The sequence below is a fragment of the Macaca fascicularis genome, chromosome 9 (assembly GCF_037993035.2).
Source record: "Macaca fascicularis isolate 582-1 chromosome 9, T2T-MFA8v1.1".
Classification (NCBI taxonomy): Eukaryota; Metazoa; Chordata; class Mammalia; order Primates; family Cercopithecidae; genus Macaca; species Macaca fascicularis.
In genome coordinates this window covers 15,092,448-15,115,264 of record NC_088383.1, presented here as the reverse complement: position 1 = coordinate 15,115,264, position 22,817 = coordinate 15,092,448, and the positions used below count along the sequence as shown (strand labels likewise).

The following is a 22,817-nucleotide window of genomic DNA, read 5'->3' as shown; positions in this document are numbered from 1 at the left end:
CTGTGCTCCATCACCATGGACCCTGCACAGCTGATCCTCTGGCCTTGTGCTTTGCATCTCACTCGATGCGCCTCATTCTGCTCCAGCTGCCATCTTTGCAGCTGCCAAGTCTCTCTCTGCCCTGTTGCCATTGCCACTCTATCTCACTCTATAGAAAACCTGGCCATGGCTGCTTCTGCTGGGCCCTGCGCTGTCTACCCCATTCCCCCTGGACTAGTCTGGATTGCACTTCTCTGTTGCTTTGACTGGTTCTAGCCTTCTCTACTGCTGCTGCCATCCCTTCCCTCTAGAACTGCTGAAGATGCACATGCCACTCTCCCGCTGCTGCTATCTTCTCTTCTGCTTATCTATAAGGCTAACAACTGTCCCTGCAGCTCCCTAACCAAATAGGTATGATGCAGCTCCCTGTCATCATACCTATTTCTCTCCCCTATAAGATGTTGAGTCTTAATGGTGATCTTATTCTACTCTTCCATAGCTCTAACACAAACCTCCACAAATTGACTTGAATTGGGAAAACTATGGGATTTCCCTCAAATTGTTATATTGCCCTCTGCCACACTCTTTTCATCTGTAGTAGCTCTCCTTTCGCTTATGGTGGTAGATTTTTTCACAGGCATTCTACTGATGTTGGGGTTTAGGCACACAGATCTCTCACTGTGAGTATCTAGAACAAAATGAAAAAAATGAAAGACTCCATCTCTACATCCTTCTGCTGGGATCTCTCAGGAAGCAACAGTCTTATGCAAATAGTTTCCGGGCTTCTTGAAATAGACATGCAAATTAGAACCCACAGTGGCTTTGGGCTACACCACATTATACACATAACAGGAAAAGGAGGATGAAAGGTTCTTTCTGAGCTCCATGCCTGGGAAAACCTGTTCAGACACAGACATTGGCAAAAGATGGTCAGCATATGGAGGGGCCTTGGGTGGATTTAACAAAGAGAAACTATCAAGGCCCAGGGACTTAGATTCAAAGCATTCCTTTCTCCTGGGCTTTGTTTTCTCTCATTCTGTGCTCTCTGATTGTGTAACTGTCTAAACAAATTCAGACATGAAAGGGAAACCCCCGACACGACTTTAGTGGTCGCATTTATGCTCCATCGTGGTACCCACACAGTTGTATCCGGGCAGGCCATGCATGAGGATGTGGTAAGGAAATCTATCATTTCCTTAAAAAATAAAAAATAAATAAATAAGAAAATGCGCCTTTCTTCTCCTAACTTCTCTTCTTTCATTTCTGACTTATAGCCCATGAGCCATACATCTGGGCTGCTTTATGGGGATTGTTTTCACTGAGAGGTGAAACAGAAGCCATGCTTTGCCCGGCCTGGGCACGTGCTTCTGGGAACGTTCAGAGGCTCCTCAGGAGATGGGCACGGTGCCTGGAATAAAGCACTTCAGCCTTTGTTGAGCAAACAAATTCCCTTAAATTGGAAAAAAAAAAAATTCCTTTTTTAACATTGGAGAAGTAGTAATTTCCCCATTTTTTTTTTAACATAATAGAATAGAAAGTTGGCTAACATAAGCTAGATAAATAACTGAGATTACTCAACAAGCTAGGTATAGAAAATGGGTTCAGGGGCCAGGTGTAGTGGCTCATGCCTGTAATCCATCCCAGCACTTTGGGAGGCTGAGGCAGGCGATCACTTGAGGTCGGGAGTTCAAGACCAGCCTGGCCAACATGGTGAAATCCCGTCTCTACTAAAAATAAAAAAAAATTAACCGGGTGTGGTGGCAGGCACCTGTAATCCCAGCAACTCTGGAGGCTGAGGCAGGAGAATCGCTTGAACCCAGGAGGCAGAGCCTGCAGTGAGCCGAGATCGCGCCACTGCACTCCAGCCTGGGCGACAGAGAGTAAGATTTGTCAGAAAGAAAGAAAGAAAGAAAGAAAGAAAGAGAGAGAGAGAGAGAGAGAGAGAGAGAGAGAGGAAGGGAGGAAGGAAAGAAAGAAAGGAAGGAAGGAAGGAAGGAAGGAAGGAAGGAAGGAAGGAAGGAAGGAAGGAAGGAAGGAAGGAGGGAGGGAGGGAGGGAGGGAGGGAGGGAGGGAGGGAGGGAAGGAAGGAAGGAAGGAAGGAAGAAAGAGTGAGTGGGTTTAGGTATAAGTGCTTTGGTGATCTGCTTTTAGATGGTCCAACCCCTTTCTCCAAACCATGACCAGGTAAAAACATGCTTGGAAACCATAGCAAAGTTTTCAAATTAAGCCTTTATTTCTGGAGCTGTTTTCCATACCTCATAATTTCTCTTGGTTCTTATGATTACTATGATGTTTAAAGTCAATACTATTCATAAAATTTGGTTTCTTAGGTTATGCTGAGGCACTGAGTCAGAAAAATCATGTCTTATTAAAATCGAGGTAGAAATATTCGTCACACCTGATCAAAATGCCAACTGACTTTATGACTTCAGGCACGAGTGTCTCTGTTTATGAACATTTTTAAAAGACAGTAGTTTTGCTTTTAATGAACATATTTAGATATCATGGTTAAGATTCAATTTGCAAAACAATGCATTTCCAGGTTTGGGGGTAAAAGATGCCAATCAATATCTATCATTAATTTCATTATTTTGACATAGTGAGAAATTGAATCAAGCAATTACTTTCCTTTGTGCCTCAGGTTGAAGCTGGTCAAGGAAATTTAAGACACGGGAGTGATTTGAAAAAGAAAAAAACTCCTTAGAGCTATGAAAATAATGCACATTGAGGCACATTTATTGTTTGAAAGGTCACACTGTAAACATAATTCCATTATTAGGCGATCCCAGTACTGTTAAAGGGACCATCACACACTACGCAGGTATGGCGCATTCCAACTTGTAAAATTAGAATAACTTAGAAGAATGAGCTTTTATAACATAAAGGCATTTTCTGCAGATTTCTAAATAAATGAATGTGCAACTTTCCAACATCACTAATGATGTAAAGTGAACTCTGTCTGCACATTATTTCATTTGTGCATGGCACACAACTGTTTTCAAATAAAGTGAGGTGTAAATTAAGTTTCAAATTAAGAAAAATCGAGTCTAGACCGTATAATCTGGAGATCACTTATCAGCACTCTGTAAACTTCAGTGTTCTTGTTTTTCTCTTCAAATATGTTACTGTCTAGCCCTGTGCTTTTTCGGCATGGGTCAGTCTCTCTGTCTGAAGTCCTCCCTCACCTCCTACACGTCTCCATCCCATCCTGCTTAGGACAGTCCCACGCACCAACATCCTAACCTCCTCCAGATGGTCAAAGCCAGCTTCAAGAATAGGATTTCCCTCGAAGCAGCCTAATAGACAATCCCAGGTGAAATGAGTACTTCTCCCAACCTTTGCTTCCACTTGAGTTGTTCAACCCTCCTGCTAGTTCTCACTCAGTAGAATTCAGAAGGTTTCCGTGATTGTTCTCTAATCCTTGGCATTCTTCAATTCTTCAGCAGCCTTCACCTGTACTCTTCACCCTAGTAACCTCGGGGCAGAGCCACTGGTTGAGCCTGCCTTAAAGGAGGTTCTCAGCACATGTGTCCACCTTGAAGGAACCTAGGAGCATCCCTGTACCAAGGGGTTCATGAGTTACTTTTAGGGTAGACGATGGGGGTCTCTTTCACACCCCTACCATGCAGGATGGGCCAATTAGAGAAAAACAAAATTTTGTCTTGTCTCACTTGTCTTGCTCTGTTGTCCAGGCTGGAGTGCAGTGGCAAGATCAGAGATCACTGCAGCCTCAAACTCCTGGGCTCAAACTCTCCTCCTGCCTCAGCCTTCCAAGTAGCTGAAACTACAGGCATGTGCCACCTTGCCTGGCTAATTTTTTATTTTTTTATTTTTTTTTATTTTAGAGACAGTGTCTTCTTTTGTTACCCAAGCTGGTCTTGAAATACTGGCCCCAAGCAATCCTACTGCCTCAGCCTCTGAAAGCACTGGGAGTCCAGGCACGTGCTACTGCACCCAGTCTATCTCTCTCTCTTTTTAAAAATACAGCTTGAGAGTTCAAAGAAGTCTCAGAAGCAGAAACTGTGTCAATTCCCATCTCCATTGATAACTATCATTTTTGTCCCCTCCCCAGTCCAGGTTTGATAAGCAATTATAGGGCAATTTGGTAGTAGTGTTGGAGTTGCCTCTTATAAAGAAAAAGCCACAAATAAAGCTTTTGAAAGTGGTTTGTCTAAGTACTGACAATCCAAAACATTTTGACAGAAATATCAAGAAAACGTGTAGTCCAGGCACCGTGTCTCACACCTGTGATCCTGGCACTTTGGGAGGCCGAGGTAGGCAGATCACTCGAGTTCAGGAATTCAAGACCAGCCTGATCAATATGGCAAAACCCCATCTCAACTAAAAGTACACAAATTAGCTGGGCGTGGTGGCGCACATCTGTAGTCCCAGCTGCTGGGGAGGCTGAGGCAGGAGGATCGCTTGAGCTCAGGAAGTGGAAGTTGCAGTGAGCTGTGACTGTGCCCCCGCACTCCAGCCTGGACAACAGAGTGAGACCCTATCTCAAAAAAAAAAAAAAGAAAAAATTCCATGGTAATCATTTCACAATGCATACATATATCCCAACATTCTGTTTTATACCAGAAATATATACAATTTTTATTTGTCAAATATTAAAATGTTTCCCTACATAATTTCTGTCAGCACAATTCTTTAGTTTGGAGCTTGGAAATAACCCAACAAAAGCGGGAGGTAAAAATGCTACCCTGCACGCTAACCTTGCAGGAACATCCAACTGCTTCCCCACTGTGAGGACGGGAAGGAGGAGGCATTGCTTCCACCCAGATGCCTGTGTCTCGGCTTTCTCCTTATCTGGGCTCCCAGAGGTCTTCTGAGCAAACACAGGAGCAGCGATTTGGGGCCAAAGCAGCTGTTGGTTTTCTTCTCCCTCTTGACAAAAGTACTCAAACCACAAACCTTAAGGGAAAAAAACAAAACAAAACAAAACAGAGAAAAAAAGTGGAAATACCTCTTTTCAAACACTGCAAAATCATGTCACTCTGCTCTTTAGATGTTTTTGTAAAACATCGGGGCAGATAGAGAACCATTTCCAGCTGAAGTGTTTATGATAATGAAAAAAAGCACTTTTATTTTTCCCACTGTGAGACACTTTTTCGGAAAGGCAAGAACTGCTGAAGGAAAAAGTCTCCAAGGGCTAGATTCCAATTAACTTCTATACCAATTGCTGATAACTTTAGGCAATCACTGTTCTTTAGAAAATGGGACAGAGAGTCTAAAAGATCATAAAGACGAGATGACTGATCAACCAAGGCATAGAACCTCATACCACATTTTCCTCAGTGTGTCACAATTTTAAAGAATTGTAAATAAAATACAGTAGATCCTATATTTGACATTCAATAACATAGAATTGTCGTTATATGTGTCTTGGAGCTTAGACATTGATCTGGGGGTCTGGAAAATACTTTAGTAGTCATACAATCCATCGCTGTGCATGGGTGAGCAGCAGAAATGTGATAGCGTTGGAAGAACTTGAAATTTTTGGAGTAAGAAAACCTGCCTTTGGGGTTCTAGTCACCTCTACTCCACTGTTTAGGAACTCTCATCTCAGATTAGGAATCATATCCATTGGCTGCATAACAAGTGCAATGCCTGGTGCCACACAGTGATAGGCATTGGTTTTTCAGAAGGCTGTAGAGTTTTGCTGATGTAGGCTGGGATCAGCTGATCTTGGCTAGTCTCACTCATTTGTGATTCTCTGGCTTGCTCATACGTCTGTAATGGAGGCTGGGTCTTCTTTTATCCTCCTGCTGGAATCAGCAGACTGGCGTGGGTGTATCTTCCCCATGGGCATTTCAAACTTCTGCTTGTACTGCCTTTGCTAGCCTTCTATCCATACTTGGGGAAAAAGAGAGGGTGGCAAAGTTACATAGCGAATTGCATGGATAACAAAATGTATGCATAATCAGGACGAAATGATGCTATCTACTACTGTACTTAATTCTCTCAATCTCAGGTCATCATCTGTTAAATGGGAATAATAATACACCTGTGAAAATTAAGTGAGCTGACACTGAAGAGTATCTAGCTCAAGCCCTGGAACAGAGCTGATGCTCAGTAAATATTACCTTTCTCCTATTCACCTCTCCAATCTTGTAAAATGAAAATGAATACCTGCCACGTCTCATGGGATCATCGTGAGGTTTGATTTTTGTTTGTTTGTTTGTTTTGTTTTTTTGATGGAGTCTTGCTCTCTGTCACCCAGGCTGGAGTGCAGTGGCACAATCTCAGCCACTGCAACCTCCACCTCCTGGGTTCAAGTGATTCTCCTGCATCAGCCTCCTGAGTAGCTGGGACTACAAATGTGCACCACCACGCCCAGCTAATTTGTATACTTTTAGTTGAGATAGGGTTTTGTCATATCGATCAGGCTGATCTTGAATTCCTGAACTCAAGCGATCTGCCCACCTCAGCCTCCCAAAGTGCTAGGATTATAGGCGTGAGCCACCATGCCCAGCCCATTCTGAGGTTTTTAAAAAGGCAAACACATGTAAAAACAATTTGAAAGAATGTTAATGGCTATATAATTTTTGTATTGCAAGGACATGTAGAATGTTTACTCTTACCTAGACATGAATACTTTCAAGCACTTAATATCAAATCACAATTTTCACTGAGCACTGTAGTATGTAGCAAGTGGATATTTATATTATAAATCAAAGCAAATATGTGTGACTGAGAAGGGTTGAGGCAGAGAGAAAAAGGGGGAAGGAGATTTGTCATGTTGGTTACGTAACTCCTTCAGTGTTACCCAAGATATTTGGAACTGATCCAGGAAGAAGACCTTTTCTATCCGTTATCATCCCAAAGCCTACAACTTGATGAAGATGTTTCTAAATAGTAAAGAGTGATGAGCAGGTCACAGAGGGTAAAGCCTTGATGGTGCTCAGGTCACAATCCCCTCACCTTAATAAATCATCAACTGTTTAGGAAGCAGGCGATGCAATCCCAGATAATAAACCCTAATTGTTTGGCTAGCTATGATCCCCAGAGACTCTAAGGGGCCTAAAGAAATTAACCTCAAAAATGGCAAAGATGTGGGGAAGAAAGGGTCAGTGTTTAAGTGCAAGAGATGGAAAACCTGAGCCTCCAACCATGACATACCCAATACCCTTTGTGACATTTACAAGTGCTGCTAGTCTAGAGAAGTTTATTGTAAAGTTATTATTTCCCTCTCTTTTTTAACATCAAAATATGAAAGAAGGGTGGCTCAAAGGGCAAAGGCATTTGCTAAGAGAGGTTCCTTGGTGCAGGGAGTTTTCCTCTGCAGGTGAGAAGCCCACCTACCACAGAGTAGAAATTCCTTAAGTCAGATTTCAGAGAAAACTCCCTTTCTCTTGTGGTGTAAACTTAATTGATATTTCACCAGTGTCTACATATTTGATATTTATTGACTTTTTTTCTAAGTTTAGGTTACTCCCAGATGGTAAACTGCAAGCAGAGAGTGCCCTAATCCAAAGAAATCTTTTAATATCAAGGAGGCAAAAATGCAAATTGTTCTTGCTTCTGAATACTTTGGTAACATTGATCAATGTCAAGGCTGTTAGGGTGTCTAATGATCTGACAATTATTCTTCACTGACATTTATTGCCCAGGATAAAATATTTTCTAATCCCCACCACCATCTCTCTCCTCCTGCCCTCTTCACCCTGCAACAATCCAACCACTTCACACAAGACATAAAAGGTGCAGTCATCAGTATTTAAAGGACTTGGAAATGATAAATGATAAATGGACTAGTGTGCTCCGTTTTATAAATGTTTATCTTTGATAAACACAAGACTCTGTGCTTTTAAGTGTCTAACACAGAACCTGGCTTGAAGTGGATGTTCAATGAATATTGGTTTCCTGAATACATAAGTGAACGAGGCACTCAATGTAATACCTTAATAGTCTAAAATAAAATATTTTCAAATGCTTACTTTGCAGCCCCTGACTAATAAAGAACAGAAATTTAAAATGTACTTTTAAGTCTTTATATGTCTTATGTTGGTGGGGATTACTTTTAATGAAATAAGACAAGGTGGATATAGTGCACTAGTGGTGGCTTCATTGAACTGAATGCTGTGTGCGTGAATTACTTAGCTGAAGCTTCTGCAATAGAGCAGTAAGAATAGTACCTCCCTCATGGGGCAGGGGGTAAGGGAATTGTATGAACTGCTGCATGAAATCACTTAGCCTAGTGCCTGCCAGCAGGTAAGCATTCAACAGCTATTGCCATTCTCATTTTTACCATCAACAGCTGCATCATCTCAGGAACTAATTGATAGGTTCCAAGTCCTGTTGATTTCAGGGGTTTAGTCAAGGACCTCTCAGACCATTATAAAAATATGGTGAACAACCCCAGGCTCCAGGGCTAAAGGGCTGGTGTATAAACAACCAGAAAAGTTCTACCTTCCCTAAGTGGTGCACTTATACAGAATATTCCAAATTCCTTCTGAAAGTCCTTTCCTTTGGCTCAGGAAAGCTGTTCTGGTTCCAAAATCTATGGTTGGAGTTTTTCAGAAAACAACCAGCCTTAAACATGCAGTCAGTCTAGTTTTGTTTAACTTTGGCATAGTCCCCCCTCCGTTATATATACTTTAAACAAACCTTTAGGGAGATTGAGAGCCAGAGAGAGTACAGAAGGCCAGGAGGCAGGGATGCAGGTAATCAATTGTACCAGAGATTTTTTTTCTTTTAATATCAAGGATAAAACTCTTGAGAAGGGGACATGATTGGGGCCAGGCACAGTGGCTGACACCTATAATCCCAGCACTTTGGGAGGCCAGGGTGGGCGGATCACTTGTGGCCAGGAGTTTAAGACCAGCCTGGCCAACATAGTGAAACCCCATCTCTACTAAAAATACAAAAAACTAGCTGGGCATGGTGGAGGCTGAGGCATGAGAATCACTTGAACCCAGGAGGCAGAGATCGCAGTGAGCCAAGATCATGCCACTGCACTCCAGCCTGTGCAACAGAGCAAGACTTTGTCTCAAAAAAAAAAAAAAAAAGAGAAGGATACATGATTGGAAATTCTGATGAGGGGGTTTCTGGGGTTAGAAAGGGCGCAAACAGCGCAAACCTGTCCGTGAACCTGTTCATGCCACGAACAGGGCAGAATGCTTCAGGAAAGAGTTGTTGAAAGTAAAAAAGCAAATGATGGATGCAGCTTATTCTAGTTATTGAAGAATCCAACAGGATGGAAGCTAGATGTGGCACATGGCATGGGCAATGTCTCAATAGCAAGTGGGATAACAAGTCTTTTTCATGATTCAGGGACTAATAACAGGGGAGGATGAGGAATGGCATCTCTGTTTTGAGTAAACAAGAGTGATTTCCTTCCCTGACACTGAAAAATGAAGCCTTTGAGGAAATAGAGGAAGGGTCTGGGGAAGAGGAGAGAGAATAGAATTAAAGATGGAAGTGAGGCTAGGCGCAGTGGCTCATGCCCGTAATCCCAGCACTTTGGGAGGCCGAGGGGGTAGATCACGGGGTCAGGAGATTGAGACCATCCTGGCCAACATGGTGAAACCCCATCTCCACTAAAAATACAAAAATTAGCTGGGTGTGATGGCGCATGCCTGTAATCCCAGCTACTTGGGAGGTTGAGGCAAGAGAATCACTTGAACCTGGGAGGCAGAGATTGCAGTGAGCCAAGATCGCACCACTGCACTCCAGCCTGGGTGACAGAGCAAGACTCCGCACCTCCCCCCAACCACAAAAAAAAAAAAAAGATGGAGGTGAAGGAATGAGATTCTCATGGAGACAATTTAGTTTTTTATTTCCTAGGAGAAAGTTGATCATGTATATCCAGATAGGAGAAGAGTCACAAAGAGAATGGCACTAGACTGGAAATGGAAGTCACATCAGAAGGTTTACAAACCTACAGAGAAACCTGAAAACATGGGGAGAGATTAGTATGAATAATGCAATGATAGACGGAAGGGCTCGAGGAGTTGGTTGAGTTTTGTGTCAAACCTGCTATAAATATAGGGCCTTGGAACAAGGACTGTGTCTACCGTATTCTCCACCGTATCATCAGAACAGGAACAGCTTCCAGCACATAGTAGGTGCCTTACAGCTATTTGTTGAATGACTACGTGAATAGAAGAAATGATTAGGGAACCTAAACACTGTAATACAAAATGAGAAGTATTATTTAAGTCAGTACCAAAGAAAGAAGGTCCAGAGTCCCCCAGAAATGGCAATAATCTTTTATATAAGGACAGCGAGTTGCAATCAATATGTTGGGTCTAAAGATGTGTCAGAATGCTAAGACTCTGGACAAAGGATGTACATGTCTGGTTAAGTGAGAATTAGGTTGCAGCCTGCACCTAAGGTGACGTAGAGAAAGAGTTAAGAATAGAAACTTGGACCCCGTGCAGTGGCTCACATCTGTAATCCCAACAGTTTGGGAGGCTGAGGAGGATTTATTGAGGCCAGGAGTTCAAGACCAACCTGGGTAACATAGCAAGGCCCTTTCTGCATAAAACAAGTTAAAAATTAGCTGGGCATGGTGGTGCATGCCTACAGTCCCAGATATTCAGGAGGCTGAGGCGGGAGGATCTCTTGAACTCGGGAGTTCAAGGCTGCAGTGAGCCATAACTGTACCACCATACTCCAGCCTGAGCAACAGACAGAGACTTTGTCAAAAAAAAAAGAAAAAGAAAAGAAAATGAAAGAAAGAAAGAGAGAGAGAGAAAGAAAAGAAAAGAAAAGAAAAGGAAAGAAAAGAAAAGAAAGAACTGGAGACTACCAAGGAGGTGATCAAGAGGTGATAGAGTTGGTGTAGATACTGAGTTCTTTAGAATGCTGATGTATGAACTGGAAGGGAGAAGGATATTAATTAGGGATGAAAATCATCAATGAAGGAAGAGGCAGGGGCAGTGGACCAACATGTGATTCCATCTGGAGGGCAGAGTGGCTCGCCCTGTCTTGGGGGATGTCTTGTGAATACAAGAACTGCAGATGGAAAGAAGGGCAAGGGATGTGACATCTTCCTTAAATCGCATTGACAGGTTCATATATGGTGCACATGTGTTGCATTTATGATGCAAAAGTGTCCTGGCACCTTGGTGATGGCATAGATGTGTGTAGTCACATTTAAGGAGTCACCAGTTGAAGTAGAGATATTGAATTATTCTCACAGAGAAAATTCCTCAAGCCTAAAGAAGTTCAGGAAAATCTCATCTTTTCAATTGCATTATGCCCTGACCTCGGTCTTTGCCATTTTTCTTTCATTGTCTATTTTTTCCAAGTGACCAGCAATGCTGAATGAAACAGTCAGTCCTGATTTATGTGGACTCCTGGACAGTATGCCCGCACGCACACGTCCACACACACACACACACACACACACACACACACACATACACACTTATTTTTTTAATTCTCGGCTATTCAGGAACAGAGTCCATAAATCTGTTTTTGAAACTTTCTCTAAAAAGAGGCTACAGTTATATGCCTCTAAACATCTGGCCAAACTGCAAAAAAACCCAGTTAACTATCCAGATGTGAAATTCACACTGGGCTGAACATGGGTTTTTAGAAGTACCCACGCAGTGGGATTTCTTTTTCAGCTTTCTGTACACAAACTAGAAAAGCAGCTCAGTAATGGTGTCGACTAGATCCATTCTTGTGGGGGTCCCACTTCTTAAGAGAGGAATGAATGATGAATAAATGAATGAACGAACGAACAAATGCAACAGTACTCTCAGCTCTAGAGAGAGCAAGCTACAGAGCCCAAAGCGGCTGGATGCTCCCGCTCAGCCCCCCTCGCCTCCTGCCCTGGGTGAGCTGCCCTGTGGGTTGGTTCAGATCACTTTTCCTGGCTCAAACGCGTTACCTAAGACAGAGATCGTTTGTCAAGTGAGCAGGGTACACAGAGAGCTGTAGGCAGATTATGGAAAGAGAGAGGGAGGAGAGAGAGGGAGGAGAGAGAGCGCGGGAGAAGGAGAAAGAGAGAGGGGACCAGGGCGAGGAGCGGAGCAGGCTTCTCCAGGAACGGCGCTTTGCCGGCGCTGGGGATTCAAGTTAGGCCGGGTGGTGGTGCAGAGGCGCCACCCGGAGAGGGGAGCCACCACGGCTCCAGACATGGCTCTTTTCATGTGGGATGCTTAAGCACAGCACACAGGGAGAGTAACTTGCAGGAGACAGAAACTGGCATGAGGATTCTGCCACCATGGAAGGGCTCCTGTCTCCGATGAGGACGAAGGTAAGGGGAGTGGATCTGGATTTCTTTTCCTTCTGCTTGGAGGGACAGAAAAGGCTCTGTGCATGGGAGGAGGCTCACGGAGCTTTTGTCTTATTTCAGAACTAGGCTGGCGATTGCAACTGGATCTCTCAAAGAATAGGCTTGCCTGCACGGCAGCGCGATCTGAGGGGAAGGGGAGAGCCGAGGGGAGCGAGCCATCTGTCAGCGTGGACAATGGGAACCTCAGTAAATGAGTTCGCCTCTCGGTTGATTAGACAGCCATATTTTAGCAGGATTTCCAATCACTCTTGCTTTGGAGCCGTGCAGCCCTCGGAGCTGTTCGTTTGCAGGAAGTACCAATGTCTCAGACCGTATTGCTGTTTAGCAGGAGGAGTAACACGTTTAAGGCAAAGAGTGTGCCCAGCTCCCGCTTGAAATATCCTCTTTCCTCTTCCTCCTCCTCTTCTTCGGAGCAGGAGGACCAGGGAATCCTCTCTGTGGAAAGTAGGTTAATGCATTCTGGAGGCCAATGTGTTCTCGGAAAACTAGCAGACCTGCAGAAAAGATTTCAGGGCACTGCTCTAGCCTGACATCTTGAACTTGGTCCCTTAACATTTAGAAATGTTCACGGGGAACTGGTTTTAGTCTCCTGAAGACTCTAAGCACTTGTTCTTCTTGACTGGAGTTTGTTTTTTCACTTTCAAGAGATGCTTTGAACGTGGGGTTTTCCATTATAAGCTTAGACGATGAAGGTGCTACTTCATATCTGCTATATTTACCTATAACTCTGAAAGGATAGGTCAAAAGTTTTCAATAATGCTAGAAATATTACTTTTCTTAACCAGAAATTTCAAAACAAATCAAGGGGCAAATAGCTCTCTAAGCACACAGCAGAGTTAAAGTTAATAGGACAAGGCTTTGATTTACCTCATCTGTTTGATGCCCGGTTTAATGATTCAGACACAAATAGACTCTTTTGTCATTGAACATTTTTTTTTCCCCTGCTGGTTAATGAGCCTGACCACGATGTTTTCAGGGAATGTTAGAAGTAGGTCTTGTGCACGAAGACACCCCCACCCTTTGCGAGAATTTCCCATCTCTGTTATGTTCACCCATGGCTGAGAGTCATTCATTAGAAGGATAGTCTCAAGTGAGCGTTTGTTACAAAGGCTCTAACTCCAGCCCTTCAATGGGCTGGCAGACCTTCTTTGAGATCCCGTTGGTGACCCATTTTTTCTCTCTGGGCTTGTAGCTGGAGTCCTGTTGCTTACAGGCAGTACACTTTAATCCAAGGTACCGTAGAAACATCAGGTCCTGTTTCATGATCCCCTACCACAGCAAAGAAAATGGCAAATGACACTGGCATCCTAGCTCACTTGATTGACAGGATGAGGTTTGAATGCTTTGGGGAATGGCATCGTAATCTGTTCATTTGACCAGGTTTTCAAATTGCAAACTATCACAGTATTGTGCAGTTTCCGGTGCGTAACAGATCTGTGGATCCGAGCTCCTAACCTCAAGCGAGGACAACTCTCATAGACTTGGAAGGGAGTTCCCTATGCAAATAATCAGGACCCAGGCTCTGTGTAAATCACACTATGAGCTGATTAAAATGACATGTGATAGTCGGGGGAGAAATGGACGCCAGTGGGTCAGGCTGCTCACGTATTATATTTATCAGTATCACTCACATCATGGCTTGTTCCTTGATCATCATATTGTCTAATAAACATGAAACTGTGGGGTTTGGTTCCTACCAAAGTTTAAACATAAAATCTCTACATAGCAAATAGATTCTCATTCAAGCCCTTCAGTTTTTAGGTTTCAAGGGATTTGTGTATGCGTGTGTTTTTAAATTGCTTCTGTGAATTCTTTTTTAGTCTTTTTATTTCTGATGCTGGAAATGGATATTTCCATATTGAAAATTCAAATTGCATTTGAATTCAGTGACCTACAATATCATCATGACTCAGGGAACAAGACCCAACTGGCAAGAGGAGAATCCCATTGATAAGCTTGGTTTTAGATCCTAAGTTGCTCTGTCCAAATGTTGTTGAAATTACCCAGTGATATTTTTAATTTATCCAAAGACATATCCGTGACAACGTGGTTGCCATACTTAAACTTTGATCACATTATGCCTCCTTAAGTCTGTTCTGAAATATTTTCTCCCTTTGGTGAGGATTTAGCTTGAAGTTTCTGATTTCCTGGTATCATGATAGGTAGACAAAGGAAGCCTCCTAGAGCTAAATTTTGGCATGTTATGGTTACTCAATAACTTATGGACAGTTTAAAGCAAGCATTGAGGTAAATTGGACATCATGCAATAATTTCATTATGCCATGTAATGGAGTTAACCAGTCTAAATCATGGGTGCTTAATGCATTTTTGTCTTGGGATTTGCATAATTGGCACATAAATATGCATGAGATTAACTGGAAATGGCAAAACAGGGTGAGAAAACGTTCATGAGCATTGAAATTAAGGCAGTTGCAAAGAGGGCACCTGAACATACTCTGTCTCCTGGGTGGGCAGCCACAGTTGACATACCTAGAAACAGACAGGGTGGCAGCTGGCCTTCCCTAATCACAGTTAGTGTATTGTCAGTGATACACGGCCATTGCACAGCTTTGACTTTTGGCTGGATTCACTTGGGCACACTGCTTATTCTTCTTTTTATATATAATGCAATCTAAAGGAGTCTGGTGGATACACTTCTAATTGGCCTTCTGGCAGGCCCTGACACAGGTCTCAGGATTCCAACCATAGCAAATGATGTTTGCAGAGGCAGGGGTGAAGAAAGCAAGAAGAAAAAAGAGAGAGAGAGAAGGTGATTGAGTGGTTTCTTCTATGAGAGTAAAGGAAATCATTTTATAATCAATCATCTCTGTGCCTATTTTTAATATGTCCTTTTAGTTCAATTTTTAATCCTCCAAACTTCATAATTGCCTCTGATCTTCTGAGCACTGCTTCCAGTGAATGAGGCTGGCAAAAAACAAACACACAAACAATAAAAAAAAAAACTCCCCTCATATTCAGTGTCTTGTGATTCATGGTGGCTGCAAAATTTGCAGGGAGCACTTTGGTAAGGCCACATGAAATCAGGCCAAGTCTTGACTTTTCATGACTGTGAGGAGTGTATTTTGAAGAAACTGCAGCATCAAAAGAAGATGGAGAGGAAGGGAGGGGAAGAAAAGAGGAGAGGACAAGACAGGGGAGAAGAGGCCAGGGAAGAGAGGTAGGGGAGGGGAAGGGAGGGAAGATGGCTTGATTGGAGCCCTTTTTTATATCCAAATAAGATTATAGCTATGTTTTTACCAAATGTTTGTGCAGTGAATAGAGAGTGGATGGAAATTAACCCTAGAAAGGAGAGTCGTAACTTTTAAAAAGTTGATTAACTATTTCATGTGCTAATTTGAGTTTTTCTAAATACTCCAATATGGTTTCCTTTAATATTTGCTTTCAGTTTACAATCACCTAACTGCCCAGAGATGGTGTCCTTTTGTCTGTCTGACCTTGTCTTATTTTTCCTACAAAGACATGTCCTACACTGTACTTCAGATACTTTTTTAAAGGAATGCTTCTGATTTGTGGCATAAAGTAACTTTCTAAAGGAAGTCTTCTGAGAGGATCTGGTCATGTAATGAAAGGGGCAATTAAAGGGAAATGGAAGCAGATCTTTTAAAGAATGAGCATTTGAAATTAGCACAGGAATCATGTCCGGCGAGTCCCACTCTTTTGTATCCGGGGATAATAGTCAGCCACACATAGCTAGAGTTAGTTCAAGAATTGTCTTTCCTGATCATGCTATATTTTTGGAAACAGATTAGATACAGAGGTAAGATGTCAAAATTCTAAAATTGCACACAATATAGAATCAAAAGGAGAATAAAATATGTACAGTCAAAGCTCTATGGCTCTTTAGGGCAATTATTATAGAGTATGTGAAACCCTTAAAGTCACTTGGAATTATTCAACATCTGCTTGAAACTTTGCCAGGACTCCATGATAGTGCCTGGAATGATCCACTGTGTTCCACCTGCCTGTACATGAATTCAGATCAAACACTGGAATTTCTAATGTAAAGAACTCTGTGAACCAGAAATCACTAAGGGTTACGGAATGGTTAGCCTGAGTGGGATGACTGTGGAAGGCTTGACAATTACTTGCAAATACACTAAATATCACACAAGATTTTGCCCAAGCCAATGACAGCCTATACTTTATCTTAATGGAGACTTGAGTAAGAGGAGATTTGTTGGAGCTGAAGAATGACAGGTTTAGATTAAATTCAAGGAAATATTTGCTGACATCAAAATGTTTTCCTAAGAAAGTTTAAGACAGTTTCTAATCTGAAGGGGCTTCTGAGATAGTGTTCCAAGAAAGGGCCACATACACAAAGCGACCCCCAAATACAAGAGGAGACAAGAAACCAAAGAATGAGGACAAAATCCAGTTTTTTGGTAAAGGGTGATTTATTTGGGGAACTTACAAATGGAAGCATGGTCTTTGGCAGCAGAAAGACAGGGAGATCTCCATAATGTTATGTCACCCCCAGACCCAGGACTTATCTACCATAGGAAAAGAGTGTGTGTACTCTGGGCAGGACAATTAAAGGCAAGCCTACAGAATAGGCAAGAATGCTATGCATGTCACAGCCTATAATTTGTGTGATGACATCAAGATTGACATGTTCTTACACTAGGGATGGTAAAGAAAGTAGGAACCAGGAGGCATTCACGGAACTGGGGCTAATCAGAAGACAAAGTGGCAGATTAGCATCCAAGATGGAGTCACTTCATCTCGGAGTCACTCCTCAAATAGGCAAGGGATAATCTTACCAGAAAAGGGATTCTTCCACCTGAGAACGCAGGAGGAGCTGATGCAGACATTGTATAGTTTAATGATGCTATTAAATTTTTACCATAAAGCCAATAAAACCAGAAATAGGTTTGTGTATGATGTACACATCAGATTCTCTTACAAAGAGCTACTATGATGCGTTTATTAAACTGCTGACCTCAGTTGGGTGCAAACAGGAAATAACTTTACTCTTTTTCAGAACAACCCCCTTCAAGGCATCTGTGAGTTGTGGGAAGACTGTCGAGGGCTATAGGACAATTTAGTTAATGAAAAGGAAATGTGAAAGGCACCATGGCTTATCTCTAGACAGACTACCTACATTCAGATTGTAGCTCTGATACTTACTAGGGTGTACGTTTTTTGAGTCTCAGTTTTTTTGTATATAAAATGTATGTAGTAATGGGACTTATAGATCACTTTCAGAAGTTAATACATTCATGCCTGAAAGGTCTTGGCACCTCATAATAAACGTTAGCTCTTACTAGTACGAATGTGTAAACAAATATATGAATGAATATGTGAAGAAGCGCAAATCTCATGACCAGTGCCTGGAATAAATTGTCATTGTCATGAATACAAGTGGGAATAGCAGATGACCTGTCTTCTGGGTGATGCTTGCAAGATTCCTGGGAGGTCAGGGTGCAAAACTCCTGTCAAGTGTGCTCAAAGAGGTCAGAACAAAACAGATTCCTTTGAAGAGTAAATCAACTCTCATGACAATAAGGGCTCTCGTGACAAATAATTGTGATAGGTGAATTGTGTAGAAGAAGAGATTGTGGATTCAGCAAAGCCAAAAGGTATCCTGTGAATAAGGTAATAACAATTTTTCTTTCTTCCGTGCTTTAGCTCTTACAAAGTTGGACACAGATGATCTCATGTGATCTTTATAGTAATTACAACCCAGAAATCAACAAGCTGTGAATTAGCCACTTCCACTCCCACCCCAGAACCGGTTGTTAGTCGTTTACCAGCACACCACTGCCTGGGACCCTCGCAAGAAAGTCCAGGAGTCTCCTCTGCACTTCTAGGTTTTTCATGACTTGGCGCTCAGCCACCCATTCTGCCTCGTCTCTCTTCTGTATTAGAAATTCAGGCTTCAGCTAGAATTCCAGTCACCTGAGATTGTATTTAAAAGTGAAGATTCTCGGCCCTCTCTTCCAGATATCCCGACTCACTGAATCCAAGAACCATGCATTTGTGCCAAAAGGCTAGAGGACTCTGATGCAGGTGATCCTCCCACCATGTGTTGAAGAAACACTGGGTCTACCCTCTGTCTATCCACCAGGATGCCCTACAGCTCCCTGAACCTGGTGTACTTCCCTCCTTCTAAATCTTACAGCACACTCTCCTCTCTGGGGACATCTCCTTTCCCATCCTGCCCTGTCTGTCTACCCTGCTGACTCTAAGGCCACCTTCACGTGGCAGCATGGATGTCACATCTTCTGGGAAATCTTTGAGCCCCAGGACCGGGCTAGGTTTCCATCACATGCTCCGCTTACCTTATTCCTAGCCTTCCTCACACTATACCCCCACGTATTTATCCATTGCCTTTTGCAATGGACCATGAGCCTCTCTACTATACTGTGTTCTCTTTTCTTTTCCTTTCCCTTCCCCTTCCTCCCTCCCCCCTCCCCTCCCCCTCCCCTCCCCCTCCCCTCCCCCCTCCCCTCCCCCCTCCCCTCCCCCCTCCCTTCCCCCCTCCCCCCTCTCCTCCTCCTCCCCCTCCCCCTCTCCTCCCCCCTCCCCTCCCCCCTCCTCCTCTCCTCCCCCCCCCTCCCCCTCTCCTCCCCCCTCCCCTCCCCTCCCCCCTCCCCTCCCCACCCCCCCTCCCCCTCCCCACTCCCTCCCCCCCTCCCCCCTCCCCCTCCCCTCCCCCCTCCGTTCCCCCCTCCCCCTCCCCTCCCCCCTCCCCTCCCCCCTCCCCTCCCCCCTCCCCTCCCCTCCCCCCTCCCCTCCCCCCTCCCCTCCTCCCTCCCCCCTCTCCTCCCCCCTCCCCTCCCCTCCTCCCCCCTCCCCTCCCCTCCCCCCTCCCCTCCCCTCCCCTCCCCTCCCCTCCCCTCCCCTTCCCTTCCCTTCCCGAGATGGAGTCTTGTTCTGTCACCCAGGCTGGAATGCAGTGGCATGATCTCAGCTCACTGCAACCTCTGCCTCCTGGGTTCAAGAAATCCTCCCACCTCAGCCTCCTGAGTAGCTGGGATTACAAGTGTGCACCCGGATGATTTTTGCACTTTTAGTACAGACGGGGTTTCCCCATGTTGGCCAGGCTGGTCTTGAATTCCTGACCTTAAGTGATCCACCCACCTCGGCCTCCCAAAGTGCTGGGATTACAGGTGTGAACCACCATGCCTGGCCCTGTTCTTATGTCTTTATTTAACTTTATTGGCATATATATGATGTACTTATTTTCTGGGGAGATATGATAATTTCATACATTCATATAATCAAATCAGGGTCACTGGGATATCCATCACCTTAAATACTTATCTTTTTTTGAGCTTGGAACATTCTAATTATTCTCTTCTGGCTATTTTGGAATAGACTATTGATTCATGTTAACTATCATCACCCTGTTGATGTATGACACCAGGGCTTATTTCTTCTAAGTGTATATGTGTCCCATTGTATCTTGTTCATCCTTTTAAGCCTAGTACATAGCATGGGACAGAAATATAGGGCCTTCATTCGTATTTATTGGTTCAGTAAATGAACAAGGAGCACCCATAGGCTCTGTAAGGGCTCATGGGGTTTGATAAACGGCATGAAGGCCAAAGTAGCTGGTTAGAACCAGGGTAGAACTATCTCCATGAAACAATATGGGCAAATTCCACAGATTGAAGGCAATCAGGCAGAATATTTGGGGGTGAGTAATGGGCAGGCCATTTTGTTGCCCTTTTCCTATCCTGTTATTTGGGTGAGTAATAATAACCATCATTGACTGACTGTTTGAATAGCTGCAGGTGTAAAGGGGGCTCTACCAGTGAAGACGCCATAGCTGGAGTTGAACGCTGACTTTGGTTTGGGTCCATTTGTTATCCCTAACTTCCATTTGGAACTTGAGATTCCAAAATGTTTCAGTGACTTTACTTTTGTTGAAAAGCAAATGATTATTTTCCAGATAAAACAAAGCTGTGCTGACTTTAGGCAAACAGGAAAACATGCTGACTTTATTTTCACTTACTTCCAGTGTATCTCTAGAGAGAGTAAACTTGCTAGAAACAGTAAAACAAATTAGTTTCTTGTATCATTATGAAACCATATTAATATTTGAAGTAATGATGCATGAACAATAATATATTAGTACAATATAGCAATACATAAAGAATTATTCTAATAGTCATAATGTATTGAAACTTAATATAATATTGTAATATATTTTAGTATATATTCACATATTTATAAAACATGCTAATATATTATTTATACAACATTGGCATTGATTATACAGTATAGTATGTTAATAAAATATGTTTACATTTTAGTTATAAAATATAATATATATTTTAAGATAATATTTTAATAGTGAGTGCAATAGTTATTGCCATTTATTGAGCAATTACTAGGAAGACAGTTTTTTTTTTTTTTTTACTTCAGATTCAGGGGGCACATGGGCAGGTTCGTTACAAGGGTATATTGCATGATGCTAAGATTTGAGCTTCTGTTGAGCCTGTCACTCAAAGAGTGAACATAGGACCCAATAGAAAGATTTTCAGTCCTTGCCCCATCCTTTCCCTCCCCTCTTTTGGAGTCCCCAGTGTCTATTGTACCCATCTTTATGTCCGTGAGTACTCAATGTTTATCTCCCACTTACAAGCGAGAACATGTGGTATTTGGTTTTCTCTTCCTGCATTAATTTGCTTAAGATAATGGGCTCCAGCTCCATCCATGTTGCTGCAAAGGACATGATTCATTCTTTTTATGGCTGTGTAGTATTCCATGGGGTATATTACCACATTTTCTTTATCCGGTCATTGTTGATGAGCAGCTAGGTTGATTCCATGCTTTGGCTCTTATGAATAGTGCTGTGATAAATACAGAAATGCAGGTGTCTTTTTGGTAGAATGATTTCTTTTCCTTTGGGTATATGCCCAGTAATGGGATTGCTGGGTCGAATAGTAGTTCTGTTTTTAGTTCTCTGAGAAAACTCCAAACTGCTTTAAACAGGGGCTGAACTAATACACCTTCCCACTAACAGTGTATAGGCGTTCCATTTTTTTCTGCAACTTCACCAACATCTGTGATTTTTTGGCTTTTTAGTCGTAACCATTCTGATTGGTGTGGGTGGCTTTCTCTGTGGTTTTGATTTGTGCTTCTCCGATGATCAGTGATGCTGAGCATGTTTTCATGTTTGTTGATGGCTCTGTCTTCTTTTGAAAAATGTCTGTTCCTGTCCTTTGCCCACTTCTTAATGAGATTATTTGTTGTTGTTGTTTTTCCTTATTGATTTAAGTCCTTTATGGATTCTGGATATTAGTCCTTTTTTAGATGCATAGTTTACAAATATTTTCTCCCATTAAATAAGTTGTCTGCTTACTCTGTTGATAGTTTCTTTGCTGTTCAGAAGCTGTACTATAAAGATAATGATAATTTTTTAGAAATATCTAATCTAGGGGTGTCCAATCTTTTGGCTTCCCTGGACCACACTGAAAGGAGAATTTTCTTGGGCCACACACAAAATACACTAACACCAACAATAGGTGATGAGAAAAAAAAAAAAAAAAGAAAGAAAGAAAGAAAGAAAAAAGAAGGTCCATGCATAATCTCATGTTTTAAGGAAGTTTATGAATTTGTGTCAGGCTGCATTCAAAGCCATTGTGGGCTGCAGGTTGGACAAACTTGACCTAATCCTTACAAGAATTTTGGAAAGCAGACATTCTTAACCTCATTTTATAGATGAGAAACTATAGCTCCAAGAGGTTGAGTTCCTCAGATCTATGGAAATGTTGAGTGGAGAAATCAGGGCTTTGAACCTACCATTCACTGGCTCCATCTTCTTCCCAATACCACCTGCTCCCTGTTCCCAACATAGAAATGAAGACTAGGGAGGAGAAGAGGCTGAGTCCCACCTCAAGTTACTGTGCACAGGGAATCACTGGATGGGCTAGCTTAGTGTTTAACCCACAAGTTCATGTATTTTTAACCATGCGAATTCTGAAACAGCTTGATTCATTATTAGCCTTACTGTAGACACTGTAGAAACCAGTTTCGAGGTTGCCTGGGATGCAGGACCTGGGGCCTATTGCCAGCTGCATAAGAGGAGAGCACAAGGACCCGGCACAGGGCTCAGGCATAAGCACAGGGAGAGGGACCAGGAGCAGGTCTCAGGCACAGGCACAGGGACAGGGACCAGGCGCAGGTCGCCCCTGCCATTCTCCCAGCCAGAGCAGCTTGCCTATTTCTCAACAGTGAAGGCTTTTGTGCCTGAAGATGAGGCCTGGGCAAATACAGGATGGAAACGCATGCCCCAGAAAGTAGATGAAACACCTAGAAACAGACCACATACACCAGCTGTGTCGCTGCTGGGCTTTCAAAGCCATGGTTGGTTTGCAGCCTTTTCCATCACGTGCCAACAAAAATCCTGTTGGCCCAGGAGACATTAGGAAGCCTCTGTGGGAGCCGTCTGGATGGCCCTGAGGAATGAAAAAATACACGGGCCATTGGTCTCATCAGAGGGAATCACAGGGCCCTGGGTAGCCACACCCCGGCGCTGGTGGCCCACAAGGCACTTGCCCAGGGAGATACTCATGCGACTGCGAAAAAGACCTCCGAGAGGCCGCAAGCC

The 22,817-nt window shown here is 43.1% G+C and overlaps 1 protein-coding gene across 8 annotated transcripts in view; it reads left to right on the top strand.

The window, feature by feature from the left end:
- Nucleotides 1–22,817, top strand: part of FRMD4A (FERM domain containing 4A) — a 693,055-nt gene that overhangs the window by 150,826 nt on the left and 519,412 nt on the right. For 5 of the 8 annotated variants that reach the window (XM_074001075.1, XM_015455577.3, XM_074001076.1 and 2 more), the window contains exon 1: nt 11,835–12,196. The exons of the other annotated variants lie outside the window; for them this stretch is intronic. In XM_074001075.1, coding sequence (XP_073857176.1) covers nt 12,164–12,196 — 33 coding nt within the window. In that variant the 5' untranslated portion in view covers nt 11,835–12,163. Of the gene's footprint in view, nt 1–11,834; nt 12,197–22,817 lie in introns of those variants that run through there. 8 annotated transcript variants of the gene reach the window in all.